This window comes from Euleptes europaea, chromosome 9 (genome assembly GCF_029931775.1).
Source record: "Euleptes europaea isolate rEulEur1 chromosome 9, rEulEur1.hap1, whole genome shotgun sequence".
Taxonomy (NCBI): Eukaryota; Metazoa; Chordata; class Lepidosauria; order Squamata; family Sphaerodactylidae; genus Euleptes; species Euleptes europaea.
Window position 1 is genome coordinate 40,854,648 of NC_079320.1, and position 12,988 is coordinate 40,867,635.

A 12,988-nucleotide genomic window follows, 5' to 3' on the forward strand; every position below is an offset into this window, starting at 1 on the left:
TTCCCTGGTGAAAATGGCTGCATTGGAGAATGGACTCTATGTCATTATACTCTACTAGGGTCACTTTCTTCCCCATACCTTGCCCTCCCAAGGCTCCACCCCCAAATCTCCCAGTATTTCCCAACCTGGAGCTGGCAACCCTAAGGGAGAACTGATCTCTGTAGCTGGGAGATTCCTTGTGGTTCCAGGAGCTCTCCAGGCCCCACCTGGAAGTTGGCAACCCAAGGAGAGAAGGAAGCAGGAAAAGGGTTCCCTGCCATGCAAGTGGACCTGACGCAGCAGCTGGCACTACACAACTGGGCCTAGGTTTTCCTAGGTGGAGGCTATGCGGGGTCAGCTGAAGACGGGAGGGGGGCAGGTAAAGGTAGGTTGGCTGTTGGGAGGGAAGGAGAGAAGGAATCAGTAAAAGGGGAGAAGCTGTGGGGGCTTTCAGAGAAAGAGGAAATAGTGAGGGAGAGGGAACTTAGATGCCTCTCACAAGTTCTTGCAGGTTCCCATTTAAAAATATGTAAGTCCTCCTATCCCAGTTTTTGTGTTAATTATTTAAGAAAATTCTGAGCCAGTTCATCAGTAGATATAATCCAATCCCAGCTACCTTTTGCTCAAGATACTTTTATTTACAAGGCTACATTACAGAAGACTATGGTACAGTACTTGTTGACAACACTTTCTAAACTGGAAACAGAGACCCTTGGTATAACCTGAGTTCCACATTAAGTGAAAAATTCTCTTACCAAGACTGAATTCAAACTTTGGTTCACTGGCAGTCGTCTTAAGACCTGTTATAAAAAGAAATTTAAATTAAAATATATACAACAAAAATTCACATACTAGTATTTTCTTTCCACTGACAGCCATTGTGGTAAGGTGGTCTGATTGTTGGAATAGCAGCACAAGACCAGAGTTCAAATCCCCAACCAGCTAAGAATTTACTGCATAACCTTTGGCCAGTAACAGATCTCTCTACCTAACCTATCTGACCAAGTTGTTGTGATGATAAAATACAGTGTGGGGAGACAAGTGTGTATACTGCCTTCAGCTGCTTTGGCTAACAAAATAGTAAAATGTAACGTGTATTTGGTACAAGTACTAAATAGATCACTGAGGAACTTGGTCTATTGACATGAATGCACAGTTCTGTTAGCTACTGGCCAAGAAGCAAATCTATACTTCATTTATTTATTTATTTTAAATCCTATTATGCTTTTACTTAATGGTGGTAAGTAAACAAAACTGAAGATAATTATGTTCTGTTTCTAAAACCCAATGAATTATCTTTCTCTGTGGGGAAAAATTCCTGGTTATGCTTATCAGTACTTAAAAGTAGTAGTAGTACCGGTACTGGTAGGGAAGGTTGCATAGTAGAGCCCAATCTCTATATTTTAGGAAGCCAGTGTGGTGTTGTGGTTAAGAGTTTGATCTAATCTAATCTCTAATCTGGAGAACTGGGTTCGATTCCCCACTCCTCCACATGAAGCCTGCTGGGTGACCTTGGGCTAGTTACAGTTCTCTCAGAACTCTCTCTGCCCCACCTACCTCACAAGGTGCCTGTTGTGGGGAAAGGAAGGGATTGTGATGGTAAGCCGCTTTGTGACTCCTTAAGGTAGAGAAAAGTGAGGTATAAAAACCAACTTCTTCATCATCAGATCTCAAAAGCTAAGCACCAAGGAAGACTCTGCAGAGGAAGGCACTGGCAAACCATCTCTGCTTGTCACTTGCCTTGAAAGCTCCTTGCAGTGGTCACCATATGTCAGCTGTGACATGATGGCACTATACACACACACACACACACACACACAGTGCCAGTACTCATATATAAGGATGTACCAATTCTCCCTCAGGACTTGGGAGAACCAAAAGCACTTTGCCTACAGTGCCAGTTTATTCAGCTTCTTGATTTTCTGGTTTATTTGGTTTCTTGATCTGGCAAAGCCTAATGGTAATGGAGGATAAACAAAATCCAACAGGTATATAGAGCCTGAAGTTACGAAACCTAATGGGAAGCTAGACTCGTAGTCCAGGTTTCCATCTATTGTATGAGAATATTAATTATCTAACTTCTTAGGTTGACCTCTTGAATGCACACCTTAAAGTTGTGAGTGGGTTTGTGTGTATCAGCAAAGTATGTATGAGACAATCAAAAATGAAAAAAGACTCTATAAAGAAAGCCACGGCCCTCAGTCTGCAAGACCTGGGAAAGGCTGTTAAAAATAGGACATTTTAGAGGACATTAATTCATAGGGTCTCCATAAGTTGGAAGCAACACATACAGTTTCTTAGGTTGTGGTGTAGAGGTTAGAGTGTTAGCATCTGGGAGACCCTGGTTCAAATTCCCACTCTGCCATGGAAGCTTACTGTATGACACTCTTAGCCTAACCTACTTCATAGGGCTGTTGTGAGGATAAATTGGAGGAGTGGAAAACAATGTAAGTCACTTTTCCCATTGGGGAGAAAGGCAGGGTATAAATGAAGTAAATAAATAGGTTATGAAGATGGTAAGTAAAATATTGTAAAGCACTATGTATATTAAGCGGTTTACAGAAATGCACATAATCATCATTTATGAATAAGAAAATAAAAATTATTAGTTAAGAATAACTAGACAAACCTATAGCCATACATCTCTTTTCCAGGAGGAAACTTATATGAGTCTCATATGAACACGTCATGTGAAATTCATTTTCGGTATTGTATTAACTTGACTGTCTACAAGGTAAACCCCAGTGAACTTCTAATCTACCTATACCTGGTGTTTGGAATAGAATAATTTAATTTTTCGAATAGCAAGTGTAAGATTAACATACAATAAACAGCATGCTTACTTGTAAGCTTAGGCTCTGCAAGACTGTCTGCCTGTACCGAGGGAAGAAATTGCTGTGCTTCATCTGCCGTCGTCTCTTCCTTGATTTCCATGATCAGTCTCTGGAGCTGCTGGATTTTATTGCGCAGACCTTCAGAATTGGCCTCTCCAAGTGCCACAGCCCAAGATTCACAATCAACTCTTGATGCAGCTTCAAGGTAAATATCGGGCTCTCCGCTCTGAAACTCTGCACTCAGAAAACATTGACAGGCTTTTATTAGCCTAGACATTAATAGATGTGTTTTTAAGGCTTATGGCAAGACTGATGCTTGCAGCAATACAGAATATCTCACAGCTTTCAATCCATGCCACAGAACCATATGATACCAAAGTGCTGTTGCTCTACATTCAATGCAACACAGCGTCCTCACTGCACAAATCAGAGCAGTTAATATATCCCAAAACTAGGTGGCAGTATCATTAAGCCGAAACGTGAAATTCCCCAGTCTGTGCATATTTGGCAGCTCCTCAGGTACCTTTCAGTACAACCAAGTAACCAACTTAAATAAGCATTTGCTTTAGCAGTGACGACTGGCAGAATACTGTCAAAGGGACTAGAGGGATTCATTAGAGCACAAAGTGTCCATTATGTCTTCTATTAGAGCTGCCCTTTACTTTCAGCTTCCCATTCAGTCTTGTTAGAATACTGCTCATCAATATCTGGCAAAAATGTAGAACCACCCCGGCTCCTTCAGAATGAGTCAACAGGCCGTATGGGGAGGCTTCTGCCTCGTTTCTATCTACTAGTCTTTTGCTGTGTTGTCTGAAAATTTTTTGTCTCGTGTTCAATCTCCCCCCCCCCCCATTAAGCTCCCTCGAAAATCCAAGTAAAACAAGGGTCAGTCACTTGATTGAAATCTGCAGAGGAAATGGTTTCTATGCATTTAAAATTCTTTCATATAAACAGTTTCATTTAGTTGCAAATTCCGAGTAGCACAATCTGCTTTAGTAGAAGACGCCAACTGATTTTAAAAGTGTTAACTATCTCTACAGGAATAAAAACCGGTCATTGTTTGGACTCGCAGATGCAGCCAGAAAGTTATCTATTAAAGCTAGGTTCCTACTATTCAGTCACATTACTGGGGCAGTGCTATGTGTAACACTAGGATATTTCCCCCCTACATATTGAAGCCACTCGGGATCTAATTTCCAGGGACAGCTTGATGGGGTGGAGGGTGAATCCTTTCCCTTGTCCCATTGCCCCTGAAAATTATCACCTCCAAGCGGCTTTTACTTCCACCGGGGGCAAATTTACAGGTATTCGTATATGTTCCCTGATGGGAGTAAAAGAAGTTAGGAGGTGCTACAAGAGGAGAAGAGGAGACTTGGGGGGGGAGGGTTAAAAAGCTATTCTTTACCTCTCCGTTCCTGGAAACTGCAGCCACAATGGCTGTAATCTGTTAAAAACATTTAAAATTATCATGGAACTAAAATAACAGAACCCATACAGAGAAGGACCCTGACCTGGATGGCCCAGGCTAGCCTGATCTTGTCAGATCTCAGAAGCTAAGGAGGGTCGACCCTGGTTAGAATTTGGATGGGAGACCACCAAGGAAGTCCAGGGTTGCTACACAGAGGCAGGAAATGGCCAACCACCTCTGAATATCTCTTGCCTTGAAAACCGACCAGGGGTTGTCATAAGTCAGATGTGACTTGACAGCAGAAAAATAATACAGAGGACTGGTTTTCAGTGGTCCCCACTGAGTTCTATAGAACAGGCTGCAATTGGGAACACAGGGGAAAGGGGGTGGGGGCGAACTTGCTACTCAGTGCAGATGTAATCCCCCGGAACAAGAGGTTATCAGAAACAAATATTCTTCTGTAACTACTGACTATAAGTTGGGAGGCTCTAGGAATATGGATTCATGCTTCCAATGGGAGAAGGATAGTATGTTGCCATCATCCTGTTGTTTTTAATATGAGTAACCTTCTAGACATAGGTATGTTTGTGGGGAGGGGTTGTCTTAAGTTAGGCAGGCAGTTTGTAGTAAAACATTTAAACTGTGTACATGAAATGTGAAAGATGTTTGGACCTGGAAATGTGCTAATAATAGATCCAAAAGTGATTTTTTTTTGGGGGGGGGAGTGGAATACTTTAAGGACGGAGTTAGGGATGGCGCACACATTTAACTGTCCAAATGAAGTAAGTGGGAGAAATGTCAATAACTCTCAGTTAATATTTTATTACAAAATAATGGCTGAATTTTTAATAACACAACTTGCCTACCTGAATTTTTTTAAGCTGTTATACAAATGAATGCTTCTGTGTTACTTTTGCACTTAACATTCCTTCTGCATATCATCCCACACCTTATTTTTGTACTGCTAAGAATCATAAGCAAAGCACATTTTGAAATCTGTGTATTCTCATAATTTACTACTAAAGCGCCTAAGGGTTAGCTTGCCTCTCACTGTAATGTCAATGTGCCTTGCCTCTAACATGAATGAAATGCTTCTAGGTGTAATTGAATTGATGATCTTTTCTTACAAGACTGCTAATTATAATGGGCAATGTTTTTAATTAGCCTGCTGTCTTCAACAAACTTGACACAGATCATGAAACACCATATTGTGGCTGATGTTTTGCAACAAATGGCATTTGAACATCTGATTTAATTTGTGTACTATGCCCTCTCTGTAGGCTTCCTTTTGGCAATGATGCAAGCCCTAGCAAATACTGTATTAGCAATATGGTGCAGGTGGCAAGGCACTCCCCAAATTCTGCTGCTTGAATGCAACGCGTGAAGAAAAAGTCCTGGTTAAATCCCAGGAAATGATGGAGTATTTTTCTTTTTAAATATTCTGGTTTCAGTGACACTGAAACTTGGTATGGAATCTAAAGACTGACAGTGCAATCATATGAAGTGTTACTACAGCCTAAACCCACTGAAATCAATAGGTTTAGATTGGAGAAAGTGTGTGTTGCACTGTTAGTCTGTGAAGGGGATGGGATTCTTGAGGTTTAATTTAACAGGATCTTTGTGCTTATTGGTTTTGTTTTTTTAATTTATAGCTCACTTTTCTCCCTATTTGGAACCCAAAGAGGCTTATCACATTGCTTTCCCCTCGTCCGCCCAATGTTCACAACAATCACTTTGTGAAGTAGGTTAGACTGAGAGATCGTGACAGGCTAAAGGTCACCCGGCATGCTTCCGTGGCAGAGCTTGGATTCGAACCCCGTTGTCTCAGGTCCTAGTCTGATACTCTATTATACCATGCCAGCTGGTCCATTTCCTCGATACTGAGACGTACGTAAAGGTCTGCATGCCATTGCTGAAGATGTCTGTTTCAGTATTAAGAGAAATACTGGTGAAGTTAGAACCAGAAAGAAACTGCCTATACACGCAGGTCACTTAGTACAACAAAATTTGCTTGGAGCAGGCTTGTTTGTCTTTAGAGCAGTGAACTCGAGAAGGAAACCAGCGTGGTAAAATCGTTTTCCTGGATTTAGGCCATCAAACATCCTGTGTCAGCAGAAAGTGTATAATAGAGAGACTTCTTTTGAAAAAATGTTATTACAAATGGGCTGGGTCAACAGTAACATTGCTCTTAGCAGGATTTCCTCAGCTTTCTAGCTGAGATCCCCAGAGGCTCTCAGTGGAAGCCAGCTTGCACTCTGGGGCTTCCCTATCTGCTTTTTCCAAGTATAGTTCCCCATGTGCAGGGGGATGCCATTATGGATGTTTCCCACATATTTCAGGAACAGCTTTTCTAGTGGATGTGTGGCCTATGTGCAATTTTCATGCAAAACATACTAATCCTGTCAACTAGTTCCATTTTACTCATTCCATGAAGATTTCCTAGAATGATCCCCCGCCCCAGGTTTCATTTACTTAGGTATTATATCTAAGTCCTCCAAAGTATTCTTCTGCCTGTGTGGGTTCTATGGGGCTAAATCATGAACAGAACTTGAAAGTCAATGTAAATTAAATAAAACGTCAAAAATCTTTTCAGTTGTATGACTAGAAATGGCACCACAGCATTGCTGTGATGCTTTAGGAATCTCCCAAAACTCTATAGTTTTGCCATAGAGTTTTTTTGGGGGGATTGCTAGAGTGTTGCAGCAATGTGTGATGTCACGGTTATATGACTGGAAGTGACATTACGGCAGTGCCATCACATCACTTCCCCTCCAGTTTCTCTTGCTGCAGGACTGGGAGAATTGTTACTCCTGTGTAGAAACTTGCAACAGCAGTAGCAGTGTGGGGTCAGTTAAGCAGTTGGTTCTTGTGTGCAACAACTTTGTGGTGAGCCAAGTCCATCTTCTCTAGCCCATCAAATACCAATGTACTCCCCTTGTAAAAAGGGGCCAAGTGGACATTACAGAAACCAGGCTACAATATTTGAGAAATATCTCCCTGCAGTAGCAGTATGATTCCAATATCAATAACTTTCATACTAAACTTAAACACCAGCCCCACTTTAGCAATTAACTTTTCATATAAATAACTTCCAATGACCTTGTACAAGGTGCTAAGAGCCCAGGAAATTTTATCCAGCTGTCTAGCAAGCAGACTCCCTCTGCTGCTAAACTCCATTCAGTGACACCACTCCTCCTTGCCTGAGCCAACTAGTTTCCAGGCAGCGTTTACCAGCATGCCCCTGCACTTTAGGGGGAATCTTCCACATGATGTCATACTCTTTCTGACCACAACTCATGGGTAAGGTGACCAACTCCAAAATGGGACATTCCTTGAGATCTGGGGGCAAAACCAGAGGATGGCAGAGTTTGGTGAGGAGAAAGAGCTCAGATGGGGTGGGATGCCATAGAGTCCACCCGCCAAAGCTGCTATTTTCTCTAGGAAAAGTGATTTTTGTAGTCTGGAGATCAGTTGTAATCCCAGGAGAATTTCAGCCCCCAACTACTTCTTAGCAACCCTATTCATGGGGCTTCTCTGTTTAAATAGGATCAAGAGAAAACTTTTACACCAAAGCTCCACCCATAGCTAGACTACATTTCCCTTCTAAATCAAAAAAGTTGTCCTTCCTTTGATCCAGTATAAAAGATAAATGTGGTGTGGCTACAGATGGAGCCTGAAACTCTGCCTGAAGCTGATCTAAGAAGGAATGGGGGTGAAGCTCAGCTCTGGCTTCTACAGCAATCCCTCCACCTTTCTCAAGTTTACACTCAAATATTCCCAAGAGACAAAACCACAGTAATCCATTTAACACACTGAAAAATCTCACATCCAGTGCCCAGAGCTGCATGCACAGTAGCATGTTCTGGGTGAGTTCTGGTTCTGGTCGAGCTGAGAGCAGCGTTGCGACTGAGCTCCACTCTGCAGAGCGTTTATTCTATTTATTTTTTAGTAGCATGTTCTGCATTAGATTTCCCCATTCAATTTCCAAAGCATGGTCTACTCAGCACAGCTTTCACAGTACCCCCATGATGAAGGTCATAAGGGTATCTGAATACAGCCCCCCCTTCTCTTCCCTCTCTCCCAAACAGTAAATCAGGACTGCATCCACCACTGACTAAACAAATCAGGCATGCCACCAATATATTTTATAGTCGTACGTACAGAGTTCACAGCTGTGAGTAAGCATCTGTGGATCAGGGCCCTGAAGTATAGTAGCTAATCTTACATCTCTGGGAGAATGAAGCTCACTGTGTTGTTTAGAAAAGGTTAAGCTACAGAATGGCTTATTTTCCCCCCAAAAAAATTTATTTTTCAATATAGGGATACAGAGATAAAAAGGGGGAAAAAACAGTGGGGAAAGAAATAGGACACTATAACAGATTGACAGTGCTCAAGCTCGCCTAATCCATCTTGACCCCAAGAACGGCTTATTGATACTTCAGTAAATACTTAGATTATATATTGCACTTTATTCCAACTAGTGCATGGTGCTCTCTGCACTTTCTCTCTTTTTAGGTGAGATCTAAAATTTTCCAAGGGCGTCAGCATACACGGGAGTTTCTGCTTTCAACCGCATCTCCTTATCCTCCACTGGATACTGCCCCATGAGTTCTCCAACTTTTAAGAGCGCCTTTTATTAAGGCAAAAAACAAACAAACCCTGCAGTAACAGGCACAGGCTGAAAGGTCTTGGTGTACAGATGCATAAGTCTTGCCCTTGGGCTCATGGCCACTGTGTTTAGTTCTTTAGTTGTTATGGGGTTTTTTTGCCCTGTGCTTCACTTTCACCCACATGTATATATACACACTCCCATCTCAGTCCTCTTTACGCCTCTGAAACATTTTCAACCTTCTTCCTTTCCTGTATTGGTTGTCAATCCTATTTTATAGAACCACTATATTTTTTCTAACAGTTCCTTTAAAAAAATAATTTATTTTTTACATGACAAATGTTGCCTTTGCAAACAGCTAAAACTGGCTGGAGCACTTTGCAAGTGCACTTGGAAATACAGTCATTCCGAATTGTTTTCACAGCAGTGGGAAATGCATGAGACTATCAATGAACCACAACCAGTTTAAAATATAAAGCATCACCATGGCTAGCATGTTATGGCATAGAATGGAAGCTTTGTTACGTAAATTGTATCTACAGGTTATGTCTAACACAGACATCAGAGGCTCTTAAATTCACAAAGCAGACTGAATCCTGGACACTTGCTCAAATTAATAGCGATGAAATCATACCAGGCTTAGTGATGCAGTGCTAATCATCCTCTAAAAGTCAAACTTTCAATCAAAGATAAAGAATTCAATTAAAGTTTTATCTTTGGTACCCTATTTTTTCAAAGTGCCCAGACTCCCCTATCATAACTGTAACTTTATAATGTTATATAACATTTATATTTTCATGCAATGACAATGAATGTCAGTGATTTCAGAAAACCAAAACTGTAGTAGCAACCTCAGGGACCATTTCCTTTCTTACCAGCTATTACCAAGATCCTCAGGGACAGCCCTTCTTCAGACTCTTTATCTGATGTCAGATAAATACAGACAACAACAGAGTTTCTTTTTTCAGTGGGGGCATCTATTCTTTGGAATGTTCCCCTCAGAGATGCCCATCAATTATGTTGTCCTTACCTTCCAGAAACTACCCAATACATGTCTATTTCAACAAGCATTGTGAGGCAGAGATATGCTTTATTAGCTCCTGCTTTACCTGTTAATGCTTGAAAACATTTGGGTTTGATGTTAAATGAATGGGATTGGAATCAAAGACTCCCTCTGATTACCCCTTCCCTCTGTTTCCAGAATGGAACTGTTTGTGTGTCACAACACTCCATGTGGCTGCTGTTTCTGGAAGGAAAGATTAAAACCCATTCCTAAGGGGGGGTAGATACACAGTGGATGGGAGTGGAACAGCCGTGCTGCCTCCATAGAGGCCCCCTTCACGTTAGTGCGGGCTCCCGCTTCTGGGATTTCGCTGCTAGTATAGAAACACCGGCAACACAGTCCTGCTCAGTGGTGTGGCTTCCTGGCGCCAGCGTGTTTGCCCCCATGCCAACATAGGTACCACTTTATCCTATGATACAGTGGCACCTACGCCAGCATGGGGTCACTCCAGCTCCTAAAGAGCTTTAGCCCCCCCTTTCAGGATTGCAGCCTTAATGGAGAAGTCAAAAGCAGAGTAGAACAGATGCTTAAAAGTCTGATGTCCATCTGAATAAAATAGCCTTGGCCAGCTGGAAGGAACAACCTGTGAATGTTCCACCACATTTCTAGACTGGACCCATGAAACCCTAGCTGAGGGTATCACTTCCCCCCACCACACACACACACGCATCAGTATCTTGCTGGAAATAAGCCATTGGAATAACTGGGATCTAGAATTCAATTAATCTATAAAAAGTGGTGGAGCTAAAAGGAAAGCTGGACCTCAGCATTTACCCCACCAGTCATAATGTCGGGGAATATTTAGCTAGTCTTATGCATTTATGCTTGTGTTCCATTGTCTTTGTGTTCTGCCTGAGTTAACCGAGTAGACAGTAAGGACTGGATTTATTCCAAATTCCACCCATGTTATCTCCTTTTTGCCTACAAACTCCTTTCTTTCCGTCTAGAATAAGTTGACACATTTCTTTGACCATTCAGCTGCACCCATCAATCTGCTCTGTTCCACTGCCTCAGGGAAGGGTGGAAATAGTTTACTTTCTTTCCATATTTTCTTTCTTTTGCACAACTCCTCAGACTGCAAGAGGCAACTGATAGGCAGTAGCACCTGTCCTAAGGTCCTGCTGACTGTAGCAGTCAAAGTTTCTTTAGCAAATATGCTACACTTAACTCAAAATCCATCATTATAATTACCATATTTACTCAAATGTAAGAATAATTTCCCCCCAAAATGCTATAAAAGAGAGGGGGGTCATCTTACATTCATATACAAGTTAGTTGTTTTTTGTGTTTGTAACATGAGTGTATGCTTCATTTATGGGTGTGTGCTTTATTTGCCATATCCCCAGTTAAAATTTCCCAGTGCACATAGCTTCCAATTTGTACAAAAGTGGCTCAGCAGCAAAATGTCAGGGAAAGTATAGTTCTTTAGCAAGAGACTTCTTTAGTATTATTGGTAGCAGCCAAAGCTCAGCCCAGAGGGACTCAGTGGCTTGTATCTCCACAAGGGATGCTAAGATGAAAGCAGTAACAAAATACATAACAGAGACCTTTCTGAAGGAATGAAAGGTACTACACCGTAAGTAAACTCTATTAGTGGGCTAATAAATGTTTTCCCTTAACTTTAAAAAAAATGTAGTGCAAGAATCCTTTGGTTAAAAAATATCAAAACAAAAAAGATCAAAGCTGTGATTTCCATTAATTTTTTTTCAAATATTTATCAATGCTATGTAAGTTTCTTCCTTACAATGTCACTCTGCAGCGGATCAAGAGCTAACTTTAATTCCTCCTCAGAGTAACGAATTTCTACTCAACATTTACATTAATCACTGTTAAAACCTACTTTTCTTTCCTTCAATTTATGGCAGGGTACTTTGAATTTCTAGCTAGTCTTCCATCAGAAATAGACCAGACCTAGACCTACTTAGCTTCAGCATCATCTGCCTTCAGACCTTGGAAATTTATTGCCTCAGACTAAGAACTGCGAGCACAATCTGAAGGGAATGGCAAGTGTGTGGCCCTCATCAAAGAAAATGCCATGTTGCCAATAACTTTGAAGACTCGTCCAAAGAGAGCAAGTTCCTATACTTCTGGTTCAGACGCACAGGAGAGGATCCTGAAATTCACAAGTATTCTGAGAGTGGATCATGTACAGACATATTTATAGGTTTAGTCCTGGATCATCACTGGATAAAGAATCTTTCAAGATACTGAAGAGCAGATTCTCAAGACTGAACAAATATTCTTTGTTTTGAACTATACTCAATAAATCAAGAATCATAAGAATGTACATGACACTGAAATATTTCATTCCAATACAATTATAATAATATGATTAAAACATTTACTATTTTAAAACATGTATTAGCCACTTTAACTTAGAGAACTCGAGATGGCTTACAATATAAACAGAAGGGGAAAAAACTAAAAATATATAAAAATTATGAATTAAATTCACAATTTACAATGGCCAAAAGATAGAACACGCACATACACATATATATACCTTTCTATGAGAGTTTTAAATCACAATAATTGCAATTGTACTTTGACCCTTGTCCTTTTGGAGAACTGGAGGATATATTTTGCCTAAATATTTGAGGGGGAAATTGCTCGGCAAATGCAAAAGAGAACATTAGCTGCATCATCAGAAGTATCTTACTTACTGACAACTATTGAAACATCTGATTTATTCTTGAACTGCACAATACAACACCGCTCCAGGATGACTACCTCTGAGGCTTCAGGACTCTGTGAAAGGACAAGAAATAGCAAAGCATTCAGAGTCAGCACCTGAGGGATTTTGTATTCATATATTCACAGCCAACATACTAAATAGGGTTTCCTGGCCGATAATGTGGAGAGAAAAAAGTCTTTAAAGCTTTTTGATCACTGACCTTTGCCATTCCACCACAATTAAATGAAATTCAAACACAAAAAATAATTATACAAATACAACATTCAGATACATGTTTTACTTGTAAATTACTGAGTCCTCAAGGGACTTTGATCTGCACTCCAGGCATTCTGAGAAGCAAATTGCCCATCAAATATAAGTATTAGTGAATGCTAATAGCAATATGATTAACCATTAATCA

General features: G+C 40.8%; 1 protein-coding gene across 4 annotated transcripts in view; it reads right to left on the minus strand.

The window, feature by feature from the left end:
- The window catches only part of INPP4B (inositol polyphosphate-4-phosphatase type II B), a 258,022-nt gene that overhangs the window by 186,063 nt on the left and 58,971 nt on the right, over positions 1-12,988 (minus strand). For all 4 annotated transcript variants that reach the window (XM_056855456.1, XM_056855457.1, XM_056855455.1 and 1 more), the window contains exons 2-3: positions 2,823-3,047; positions 735-779 (exon numbers count right to left, since the gene is read on the minus strand). In XM_056855456.1, coding sequence (XP_056711434.1) covers positions 735-779; positions 2,823-2,913 — 136 coding nt within the window. In that variant the 5' untranslated portion in view covers positions 2,914-3,047. The remainder of the gene's footprint in view (positions 1-734; positions 780-2,822; positions 3,048-12,988) is intronic.